Consider the following 13,199-nt stretch of genomic DNA (forward strand, 5'->3'; position numbering starts at 1 on the left):
TACAGCCTTTTTGAAAATGTAAATAAATCGATAAATTAATCAAAACAGCTTTGGAAGAGGATATTTTGTAGTATCGCGCCAACAATAATAAAAAGATAACTGTCTAGCGGAGTACCATGATTACATTCACTAACAGAGGTATACATGTATACAGGATATATATAAATGAGGACAGTTCTGATAAAAAGTCTTCCGTTGTAGCCAAAACAATTAGGTAGGCTCATTTAAACTCGGTCTAGAAAAAACATGAATATAAAAACCGGTTCTCGTATAAAAGATTAAAACGGGGCCAAGAAAAAAAAATATTGTAAAACTGGACCTGTAGCCTAACACAATATAAACCACGTTCCTTCTAGGGAAACAGAATTTGATGTAACAGATCTACAATGCACTCAACAGTTTAAAGTGAAATGATTTCCTGAGTTGTAGCCAAAACACTTAAGTATATTTTATTAATTGCGTGCTTTCGAGGAAAAAGTGAGTAATTAATGATGAGCGACTTAATAGAGCTCCTGAGCGCAACCCAAGTAATTTGGTGTATTTAATAAACCATGTCCGTTCTACAAATTATAGTTTTATTTAAAAAAGAAAAAAGCCAGCCGTTAAAACACTAAATCAAGACTTCATGAGTTGTAGCCAAAGCTATTTGTTTTATTCAGATAACTGTGCTCACTCTTGGCAAAAACAAATTTATTCAATGCATAAAAAGGATTTTTTTTAAGTCAATAAATATTGCATTGAAAAGAAAAAAAATAATTATTATTTTTCAGAGTTTTTAGACTGAGATGCAGTCTCAAAGCGGTTATGATGATTGAAATAACAAAAAAATTCTATTCCACTGAAGTATGTCAGGTCAGTTTCAGTTTTTCCAAAGCTTGCTTTTTCATTTCTGGAAAGCCTGTAGGTTTTACTTGGTGTATTCTGCGGTTCAGTTATATTTTCTATAAGCCGGACTGGAATTTTGATGACAGTATTTTACTTAAAAGAGCGAGAACTACAAACCTGGCAAATAGACGTATGCAAAATAAGGTTCCTTCTACATTTTAATTTCCCCATTTTGGTAAATATACTCTAGATACTTAAAAGATATATTTAACCTGCGAAACAGCACCTGTTCTTTAAAGGGGTTTGAGATACTCTCAACACCATAATTCTGAACACATTTGCTTTGAAAGACTTTTTTAATTTAGATTGGAAACCAAAATATTACTAATGCAAAGAATTATTGTAAGATTGATTACTCCCAATAAAGAAATACAGCAAAGCACAAACAGAAAAGTTGATTATTTTCGGCTTCGTGCCAGCGCCTTGACCGTTGCCGCAATAAACATCGACGAGGGCTGCCTTCTGGGCTGGGAACGCTTCATCAACCCACACAAAAAAAACTTCGGCCGGTGGTATTGAACAAACTACGATCTGGTCCGAAGATTCAGAGGTAGTTTCTAAGCCATCAGATGGCTTACTGTTCCCTTGATGTGAACAGGAATTAAATACGGCAGTTTTGATTTAATAAATCTGGTAGTTGGAGGGAGATTCTAGAAGTCGCCAAACCCGGTCACACCTTTATTTTGAACGTCATGCTCAAATTCTTCCGGCTATCCATGCTTTAATAAGCTCGACAGGCGTTTTTATTGTGCAATATTTCTACTCTCACACAAAACAGCGACATTTACTCTTTTTCTTTTCTATTAAACAATAAAATTCCCATCACTTAAGGTGTCTAATATTAAAGCAAGAGCGACGCATCGATGTAATCCTCTTTGCCCCGACTGTTTGAGAGGTTGAATGTCAGTTTTCATGTAAAGGGATTTAACTGATTTGATGCCGCTAAGGAAAGAGTGATATCAGTAGAATTTTCTGAATGCCGCATATAGCCTTTAAGACGTTTCTCGTCACTATTTTTCTGCTCTGATTGCAGATTCTCTCTTGCTTCTCCAAGTAACGCAGGCAATGCAAGTACAACTCCGTAAATTGCTCACCGCGCGCGGAAGGCTGCTTTCTTATCTGTTTGCCGTGAATGCAAAGAATTTGACTCATCCGGATATGTGAGCCACTTACAATGGAATTTTTAAAATGAAAGGAGATGAACACTTGAGCTATAATTCGTAAACAGGAAGATCGGGTGTTTGCTTTCTTTGTAAAGCCTTAACCTTCAAGCCATTAGGTCTTTAATACGGCGGATCAAAACCCCAAAACATTTTTGTTTCCTTTCGAACGGCATCTAAAAATAGGCGCTACTACAGAGTGCTTCTGAGAAGTGGTCTTTTGTGGTAATGTTTATTATGCTGTGAAACACTGATCTATGACCGCCAGAAAATAAAATAGTAAAGCACGGGCGGGCTGAATTGAACATTTATATATATTGTAAAACTTGCCTGAATTCCTTTTAGAGTTGTTTTGTTATCTTTCAAAATGAAATATAGAATTCTTTCCTTCTCAAACATCTAAGCCAAGGTGTTCTATCTCGGGTCAAAGTTTCCGAAAAACACAGGAAATTCAACGACGAAACATAAACTGCACATTAAACCCGACAACACTATGCTATTGTGTTCCACCACAAGAAAGCTGTTTCGGAACACTACAAAACAAGACAGGATTCTTTTGAAATTCGGCATCCCCCTGCTTGGAGCAGAGTATAATAGGACAATCGGTGCTTGCTAGCCTGTTCCAGGCGTTCAGAGAATAGAGTGCGACGCGAACGCCTAGAACAGTACCAGCAAAAACTGTACACCCGTCTTTAATCGGGTACTTCTCAAGGTTCGCCGCGCGCGGTTGCTCCATGTTCGCGCAAATACATTTCAGAGTTTTTTTCAAAATTAAGTTCAGAGACTTTGCACTTCGATTAAGGCCCTCTACAAAGTCAATGACATATAAACGTTATATTGAAAGTATTCGCTCTGGTTTGCGAATTTCAGTATGTCAGTAAATTACCTTTTTAGGCAGTCTCAGAAACACCAGCCAAGACAATGACAAAAACTGCCCAAAGTTATTAAGGGTTAAGTATGATGTAAACCACAACAACCAAGGTCACAGGCAAGTAAGGTATCCGAAATGAAAACGTCCGTGTAATGATGCCCAATGTAGCATGGATGGGGATGTGGATGGGGTTAACTGATGTAGCTCAAAATTGATGAAAGTTTAGCTGTCAGTTTGTTGAAGGTTATGCATGACTTATTTATGAATTGCACTTTTCTGAACGGTAAAATAAGTGTTTTTTGACTTAGAGTTGAGAAACGGTCAACATTTTAAATGATAGGTACGAAATCCCCGCAAATACAGCCGATATAGCTGGAAGTTGCTCAAACCAAGCTGCAAGCTCAGAAATGAAGGCTTTTTTCACTGATAACGGAGACCTCAAAGCCAAAGAATACAGCTGCTGACAAACATGGGCTAAGATATCACCACCTAGCCGAGAAATTGCCTCAAATTTAACTGGTACGTAAGCATGCAGGCCCTCCTTGAAGACGAGCCCCTTATAACAAAATGGAAACTAAAAACGTTGGCCAGCCTTAACTTTCACGTATTTTCTTCGTTAAGCGACTATGTAATAATCGTTAAAAACGTTGGCTGGCCTCAACTTGCAATTATTTTCTTCCTTAAGCGGACACCATGTAACAACAATCGTGAACGTCAGTGGACCACTGAGTCCTAATCATCTTTCCTTCCTACATCTGCTATATGTTCGGTAAAAGAAACCTGTACTTAGTGGACAAGTCGTCGAGGGTCCCAGGTCGCTGATTCGGAACGTATGTGCTCAGCTAGTATATGGTAAATGCATATCGATTCATTCAGAATTGCTATTAGACAGCCTTCTCAGTTTCAACTTAGACATTGTCGATGAGTTAATAAACGAAGTTCTTACTTATGAACCTTTGGTCAATGGAAAAAAAAAGCAGTCCTATCCGAAATGTTTTAGCTTGACCGGGAGAAAGAAGCAAGCGAAAAGGTCGAAATTATGCAATAAAAACACAAAGACTTTGTGAAGTAAACACGATTATTTGCTTGACACTGTGAAGAGTTAAACAACAGAAGTTTGGACAGAGATTCGACCATTACAAAGTACTGAGCAGAAAAACGTCAAATTCTCCGGACACATTAAGGGTTGTCAAAAAGTCAAAAAATGTCCGGCCACCCTCCGACGTAGAAAAAGAGCCCACATTTCAAACATATTTGCATCTATTGACAATAGATCTCGAATCCATGAATAGCTAGGCACACAAGAACCGACTGATTAGAAACAATTCAACACTTTGGTCGATCAACAATTCTGAAGAGAAATCAGCTAATTATGTCAATGCTATAAGAACTTGTTCATCAAAAGATACATACTACCGCTATCGAGGCAAATACACTTGAACGGTTTGCCGGCCAGCTTTATACAAGGGCGAAATAATTCATTCTCTGGCAATTTGAGTATTATTCGATGAGGCATGACAGATTAGAAAACGAATGTTTGCATTGGTGTAATCTGTTTTGTACTCTATTGTTAACAACACTAAGAGCCGAACTTAAGAGTATAATAATACAGTAATACGAAGTTTACTCTACACGTTGTCTACCGGTTTTTAAATGTCGCCAAACAAAATTCTGTCTGCTACATCCAAACACATTTTCATTGTTTGATGTCCAGAACTTTCCTGTGCCAAGAGCTACGTGACAACACAATCGATGATTTATCTTTGTGTGTATTATAATGTAATGTAAAATGCTTATCTCCTAAAAATGACCACTTCACGCCTTCCGTCAAGGAATATTCAAAGCTCACCACCTCGTAGCGCCATTTTGTCACGATAAGAAAGTTTCCGAGACACCAAAATAATAAAATTATATCTCCGTTTCTTCGAGTCCCGATACTGAAGACCAGTCACAACTTCTTTCGCAATTATGTCCGTCTGTACATGTATTCTCAACGTCTGTCAATTCTTCTTCTATCGACGAGCTGCTCGGAGAATGTTTAATTTCCATTTCAAATGCCGGTTCATTGACTGTTTCAGTCAAGTTTTCTTGTTCAGGGGGTTTTTCAATAACCTCGGTCGTTTCCTCCGGTTTTTCGTCTTCTTTAAGGAGACATTCTTTCTCGCAAGTACAACCAAATAACTCGCCGCTTGTTGAAGTCTTTTCAACGTCGCTTTGTCTCGTATCTTGCGAGCTCTCCGTTCTCTCCCATTCGATGCTCGCGCCCAAGTGACAAGATTGGTTGCTTTGTTTAAGTCTGTCTGGAGTGCGACCTCGGCTGCTAATCGCACTAGCCGCCGAATTACTCCTAGAATTCTTAAAAACATTCATATTATAATACAGTCTGTTTGCATCCACATTTGAAATCACGTCAACATGCAGAGCAGACATGCTATTTTCGCTCAATCCCTCGTGATGAAGCCGTCGATTCGCCACTTCTTGTTGATGAAATTCGCTCCGAGCGTCCCCGAAAGCCTTATTAATAACCTTGGCCAAGCTCTTCGCTTCGTTGTTGTTTTTGCACAACACGGCGTTGCATTCCAACACTTCGGCTTTCGTTCCGAACTGATATGTAAAGAAGAACACTCTCTGATTCGCTTTATACACACCGGAGAATCGAATCTTCCGCAACAAGAATACTTTTTCCTCGTCTTCGGTGCTGTCACTGTCGCGCAAAGACAGCTCCTGTTTAGTCAATTTCAGCGAGTAATGGTCTAGAGATTTCAGCGTGGATTTCTTGGAGGCGAAAATGGCTTTAACAGTGTCGCAAATTTCAGAAACACCGGGACTACAAAGCCGTTCACATCCAAGGTACTTGACGGAGTAGGTTGGCGTGTGAATACTCAAATCTACCGTGTGGTAGTCCCAACCCGCGTCACCATCACTATTGAATCGTGCTCGAAGTGGACGACAAGAGAAAAGTCTAATCATGACCCGAGAATGTCGTGCTTGGTAAATAAATATACAGTCAGTGTACGAATCTTGCTAGTCTCGGCATGCCGTGTGAATTAGCTCATGAGGGGTCCTTGCTCGTCAACAGCCAACTAAAGCCGTAGTTAATTCCATGTTGTAAAACAAGCGACAAGCATAGATTTTGCGAGTTATTCTTTCCCCCCAAATGAGGAGATTGAAGTCAGTGATGAATACTTGCGACACGCAACCCGTTGAAAACAAGATAACTGACAGTTGTATAATATGCAAACTCGACACTCAACGTAAGGCGTTTGCCTTCTTGCAAATCGATTCTTCTTGCTTCCGCAGACAAAACAAAGATCTTCTAAAACAGTCTTCGTGGTGTTTAATTCGCCTCAAGTTCACATTCACGCGAATTCTTGTTTCCTTCGCGTGTGCTCTTTCCTCAGAACTCCAAGTAACTATAATCGAATTTCACGATAATAATCGAGAGATGTCGATGACATGACACGGTTTAAATTAATCATTACAGCTTGCTCCAATGCGTCCGTTCTCTGCGATTGCGTAAAGTATTGTTTTCAGCCAAAAATTATTTATTAAAGCGCCGATCGCTTACTTCTACGTTCGTAATAGGTTATTCCCTTGGGGCATGTAAAAAGATACAACGGTGCTAATAACCTTCAAATCAAAAATCCTCTTTCCTTATGTTACAATGTGACAGTCGTGTCGATCGTGACGATTGTTTTTGCCCAAATCAAACACGGTTTGTTTGCATTAATATTCCATCTGTCAGTCTGTGTTTCCTGACTGATGGTTACGCGTGTCACAAATATCCACTTGCTGTTTGAAAGTTAAGAAAGGCTCCAGAGAATTCAACATAAAATGTTTCCTCAATGGTCTTCTGAATGTTTGATCAGTCCAATACTTTATGAGAATTAAAGATACGATCTTGGAAATTATCGTTGCTCATTGGCAAGTTCTCCGCTGAATAGGTTTAATAATTAATAGAGGCAAGAAAGGAGAGGTTATATTTTGATAACAGCAATTAAGAGATTAAATTTACGTCAACTGTATCAGCTTACATGTGTTAAATCCGCTTGATCTCTTTTTTCCCCCTCCGGTCTCTCTGGCTTGTCAAAGTATCTGGAAAACATTCGAATTTTCACAAGAGGTTCTTGATGTCATGAGCGAGCGGTCAACACGGATCAGTCGACCGCAGAGGTTGTCAATACATTCAGCATATTTGCGGTGAAGTTACATCGCTATGTAAAGCGATAGCGTCTAGTCATAAAATGACGCATTTACTTATTGAAAGTTTGTAAAGTATGCGTATGATGCGTGACCAAGCTTTTTGTGTGAAGTGGGTTATTTGTTCCCAGATAGACTGCGTAAATTTCTTTTCGATGCTAAAAAAAACATCTGTTGCGTATTTTTTTGAGTTTGTCCGTTGTTCGATAAGCAAAAATTATTTTAACGTAGAGAAAAATTCATTTGTTTTCAATGACTACCAGCTAGTCAATCATTTGGTTTCCGGAGAACAACACCTTTTGCACGCTATAAGTTAACCGCTGACCAATATCTATCTCTTTACTCACGATCACAGGGCTAAATAATTTGATTACAACAACAACTTTATTGACTTAATCTTCGACATGAAGATTTCAGTACCAAAACAGTCAATACAATGACAAATGAAACTAAGTAAAATAAAAGTTCAGTAAGAAAGAAAGTAACAACAACTATATATTGAATATAATCATAAAAGATAAATTACTTGGCTATGTACGGCTTCTACGCTACTGATGGAGAAAAGACTATCGACTGTAAAGGGACACCCAACGACAATTTTTGGAAAATATCTGTTCGGAAGACGATTTGAGATCTAGAATTTTCGGACCATTTGTTGTAAAATTTCTTGCTTGCCTGCCTCTCCTAGGATTTTCGAACATCTGAAAAATAGTATAATTGCCCATTTTTAACAGATTTTTACCCTAAAAAGGTCACCTAGAACTTTCGGGAGCCTTTTTTCTGGCTGAAGTTTTCGAAAAGGCAAGTTTTGATTCCTATAATTTTTGGATCACTAGACTTTCAGCTAGGAAATCCGAACAGATGAAAAGTTTTTAGGGGACAAAAATATGCCTATATCTACCGTTTTTTATGGCCTTGAACTATATTGTCGTTGAGTGCCCCTGAGTGTAGCGTGTGTGAGCACACATGATTTAGTGTACACACTATGATCAATAGCCCAGGTCTAGTCATAGGCTCTTGACGCTATTGATACACTTTTCGAGGAACACGTTCCGTCTGTTTTTCGTCATTGATTTTCCGTTACCCAGAAGCAAGAGCGCATGTCTAGACATGATATCTCATCTGAATTTAGTATAGAGGAGATCATGACTGCAGAGACCTCGGTTATACGCCTTAACTTAGGGTCTACTAACGAAGATTAGATAAGGCACATTTTAGTGAAACTTTTTTTTACATTACTTTAGCCAGACTGTTTCTTTCTTCAATTGCGCCGAGAAAAGACGATTTTTGAAAATTACAGCCATCTTATCTATTTCACTTCAAAAATTGTTTCTGACGTTTAAGCCGTGTTAAAGTTCTTTTTGGCGACTTGAGCTTCAAAACGTCCTTAAGATAGTCTAAAATTGAGTAGGGTGGGGGGCAGTTGTTTTACAGTTGGATATAAACATTAAAAGGTAATGTTGAGTGAATATAAGAAATTGGTATGTAAGATTTTTGCTGACGTTTTAATTGACGGTGTTTACCAATACTTCGGCGAAGATTTTGTCATGCGCATTGTTATGATTTTACTGCCAATTAACTTTGTTGGAAAATCAATTTTTACCCACCAGTAAATACTAACAATTTCGCCGCTTCCTTGGTACTTGTTGTTAAGGTTGCTTCATTATCGCTAAATTTTTGTCTCCCAAACCTTTGACGAAACGAGACGAGCTAGCTATTTTGACTCTCGTACTAAAACAGTGTATAGCCAAGTATCCAAGGACATTGCGAGTTCCAGGTGCCAATCAAGAGCATGGAAAAAGTTAAAGCTATCCACTGATTTGGTAAAAACTAATGTCTCGTAACAATAATAATAATAATCAATACTGATAACAAGACGAATATGAAGAGCATAAGTAATAAGTCGAAGTATTTTAATAAGTACTAATTTATTCACCTGTCACAATAGGGGTTATATTGACATAATAACAGCAAATAAGGTCAAATAAATAAATAAAAACTAATAAAAATAATTTTAAAAAACACTTGAAGCCGTAGAATAAAAATATATAAAATAACCATGCCGAATAAACATGGTTTTTGTCTACTTTACCACAGGATTCAGATGGACAATATCAATATTTAGACCACACCAATAACGCTCTATGCCTTGATAATTTTTACTCGCACAAAACAGTTACCATGAAATGTTTTTGTTTAATCTGTTTTTCGAAATCTTACCTGGTTCTTTTGGTCGTCGTTTTTTTAAAGGAATGTTTTAATAAAAGCAAGAGTCAGTTTTTCTAAGCGTACGTGTGCCTGGGCGTATTTGTTCAAAATTGTCATTTCCGGTTAATTTTTTTGCTGCTGACGTATTTTAAGGTTCTGACGAAAGAACCACCTTTATTTTTCTGCTCCCACGCAATGCCACGCAAACTTTGAGTAAAATTTTATAACGGAAGACAATCGGAAATTATCCAGCTTTAATACTCAAAAAGAAATTGCTCTATTCTACTCAAAATAAGTTGTTTCCTCTAGACGACTTCTTAAAGCTTTCTTTGCGGTTAAGCGTGATTACACTTCTGCTTCTTCCTGCTTTCGTGACTCTCAAACCATTTTCTAATCAACCGTGATAAAGTTTGTTTTAAATTGATTTGCTAATTCATCTCTTACAGCTTTCTGACTGTCGAGGCAACTTATACTGGGACAACCAATATCCCTCCATTAGAATATCTCCGTTAACGTGAAAGCACTCTCTGTATTTTCCCGTTTTTAAGGCCCGTGATCTTTATTCAAAACTTTATATCAACTTCAGGAAGTTATTGCTGAATATTGCCGTCTTCAGGCGTTCTCATCAGGCGTCACTCCTGAACCCACAGGGCTCCCAAATTCAACATGTGGGCTCAGTAACCATGGTAAAGCGATAAAATGCCCCGTAACTTTACGATTTATAAGGTTCCTTACAGGAAAAGTAAGAATTCGAGGTCATTCAAATTCCTTGTCTTAGTTTAATACAGAGAGAAGAAATTGAATAAACTTAAGTACAAGTCCTTTTAAGAGCACAATCTGGTTATCTTTTAGAGAAATTGTGTTGATTTGAGTGGGTAATATTAAGACTATATTAGTATAGGTAATAGCATGATTTGTAGTGATATTTGGCATAAATACCACAAGTGATATTTCAAAATCGTTATGCTTAATTTCACGAGCCGCCAGGCGAGTGAAATTTGAGACAATTTTGAAATATCACAAGTGGTATTTATGCCAAATATCACATACAAATCATGCTATTATTTGTTTATACTACTGCCCGCGAAAGGTTTGTAATTTTCACATGTAGGTATTTCAAATTAAGCTGAAATACCACTGCTCTGAGCCAATCAAATTGCAGAAATTTCTCACGTAGTAGTATAAGGGTAGAAAGACATAATAATAGTCCACTAATGGGATCAGAGGCACCTTGTTGTGGTGGTGGACTATCTGGTATTTGTCTACTGAATATTCACTTCATTTTTTAATTTTTAACAACCCCTTATCCTAATTCCCATGCATTAAAAACACTTAAAAAATTATCCAAAAATTTTCGAAAAATTAAGACGGAATCCATCAGGAAATTGAGTAATTTTAATTTTCAATGGACAAAAACCTTGTACCAGAATAATGTAAACAACATCGCATTCTTTTTTTTATATTTTTCAAGAGTTATAGATGTAATAACACCAAAGAAAATTTCTTTTGAGGGCTCGAGAAAACGAATGTCAAATTTCACAAAACAGTGACATCTTACACATGAAATTTTCACAATTTTAACTGTGTTTTCAAAATTCTTGTGAAATTTGACATTATTTTCTCAGGCTCCCATGAGAAATAGTCTTGGGTGTTATTATAGATAATCAAGAGAGATAATAAATTATATCCATTCTATCGCCCTTGAAAAACGTAAAAAAATGCGGTATTGTTTAAATTGTTCTAGTACAAGGTATTTGTCCACTGAAAGTTGAAATTACTCAATTTCCTGATGGATTCCGTCTTAATGCACCAATCACTCCTACCTAATCAAGTCATTTTTGGATCGAATGAAATCTTGGCAAGATATTCAAGGAAAGCGGCGAAAATAAACGAGAAACAATGCTTTTAACAATTTCAGGATCACAGAAGAAGCTCTCATCGCTTCAAAAACACAGAAGAAAAAAAAAAGCTTCGAGCGATTTTTGTAATTTCACTTTTCCGCAATAAGCTGAGATAAGGCAAATTTTTCGCATTTTTACATTGTCCAATATGAATTCTTAAAGCTGCTAAGGGAATAAATTAATTTTAATGGGGTCTATGGGTCTATATATAACGTGGTCTCCTTTGCAGCCGCTCGGGCTGGGTGGGGGCGGGTAGCTTGTGTGCCTACGGCCCTAGCGGCATCGAAGGAGACTAGATGCAAGAGAGATATTACTGACTTCCCAATAAAAAAACATATTTCGTTCACTATGTTTAAAACATTTCGCACAGTACGTTGGACTAAAATGTTAAATGTGTTATAAAGCCTCACTTTTTAAACCTTCTTGGCAATCGCCCTTCCGGACACTTTCAACGATAGTGTTTCATTTCATGAGGGCAGGAGTCGATTACTCGGCTCCTGCATAGGGTCATGGAAGCCAGATTTAATTAAGTGTTTAACTAATCACATCATGGATCACTGCCACTTGACCACCGCTGAGCAAAGGCATAATTAAGTTCTCGCTGAGATCATGATTCCAAGATCTTCCAACACAATGTAAAAAACAATTGTCTAACCATTATCTGCAGTCCTGAGCTCTTAACTTCTGAGTCTGTGGATAAGTGCCATAGTGTCTTTGTGGCCATTCAAATAAAACCTCTTCGACTTCTCCCACAGTACTTTCACATGGTACTGTTTATTTACTATATACTTAAAACTGTCGAGTCTCTATGGATGAAATCCTATGGTGTTACCTTTCAAATGACTTTACAAAGTCCTATTCCTTTTTTCACCATTTTGCAAGATTTTTTTAATTTTTCTATTAGATTTTGAATTGACCACCTCTGGAAGTGAACTTTTTAGAATCAGTTTTAGCAGAATCTAGTGGTACTTGGAAGCCAATAACGAGAAGTCCAAAGACCACTGCAAAGCTGATCAGAACAACGTGTATTGTTTTTTCATAACAATATTTGGGTTGGCCATGCCAGCCTTCAGGGGTACCCAACGTCGATTTTCGGAAAATATCTGTTCGGAAGACGATTTGAGATCTAGAATTTTCGGAACATTTGTTGTAAAATTTCTTGCTTGCCTGCCTCTCCTAAGATTTTCAAACGTCTAAAATGTAGTATAATTGGCCATTTTTAACAATTTTTTACCCTAACAAGGTCACCTAGAATTTTGGAGAGCCTTTTTTCTGGCCGAAATTTTCGAAAAGGTAACTTTTGATCCCTATAATTTTCGGATCACTAGACTTTCAGCTAGGAAATCCGAATAGAAGAAAAATATTTGCGGGATAAAAATATGCCTATATCTACCATATAATTACTAAAATACGTTTAACAATGCTATGTTTAAGTGGTTTTGAACTATAGTCTCGTTGGGTGCTGCTGAGCCTTCTTCAGGTTTTCAGATGTTACTCAGAACTTATGATAGGAATCACAATAAAAAAAACAAACAAACAAATAATACATGTTATTCTGATCAGATTTGCAGTAGTCTTTGCACTTCTCGTTATTGGTTCTTAATATTTTGGCTGATTAGATCTTTTTCTAGAGATACAACGTTTATAACTAGCAAGATCTTCGTCCAAGGTTTTTGCAGTCATTTTAATTCCTTTTATTATGCAGCTGTGGACGCCTCCCAGGAGTAGTTCGGTCTTGCTAAACTGATGAGTTTCCAGACTAGTGGATGAAAACTGTTGAAGGGCTTTTTGTGCTAAGGGCTGGTATGGGAAAACGAAAAAAGTGAACAAGGATGTGAAAGCTCAAGACTATAGGGAACATGTAAAATGACAATTCACAGGACATACAAAATCGGTCGATTTTTACCTCGTCGCCAGGGCTCCCACCCCTCCCATTTTTCTAACAGAGAAGCCCTGGGGACGATATTAGCCGCT

At 37.5% G+C, this 13,199-nt stretch overlaps 1 protein-coding gene across 1 annotated transcript; it reads right to left on the reverse strand.

The window, feature by feature from the left end:
• Window positions 1-4,438: 4,438 nt before the first annotated feature.
• On the reverse strand, window positions 4,439-6,780 carry LOC140930863 (uncharacterized). Its single transcript, XM_073380576.1, has one exon. It carries the CDS (start codon window positions 5,884-5,886, stop codon window positions 4,825-4,827), a length of 1,062 nt encoding a protein of 353 aa, XP_073236677.1. The 5' UTR covers window positions 5,887-6,780; the 3' UTR covers window positions 4,439-4,824.
• Between the last annotated feature and the right edge of the window lie 6,419 nt (window positions 6,781-13,199).

The sequence above is a fragment of the Porites lutea genome, chromosome 3, assembly GCF_958299795.1.
Source record: "Porites lutea chromosome 3, jaPorLute2.1, whole genome shotgun sequence".
In the NCBI taxonomy this organism is placed as follows: Eukaryota; Metazoa; Cnidaria; class Anthozoa; order Scleractinia; family Poritidae; genus Porites; species Porites lutea.

Excerpts from the sequence above, each read along its gene's own strand:
- LOC140930863 (XM_073380576.1), bottom strand. The coding sequence starts at position 5,886 with ATGATTAGACTTTTCTCTTGTCGTCCACTTCGAGCACGATTCAATAGT.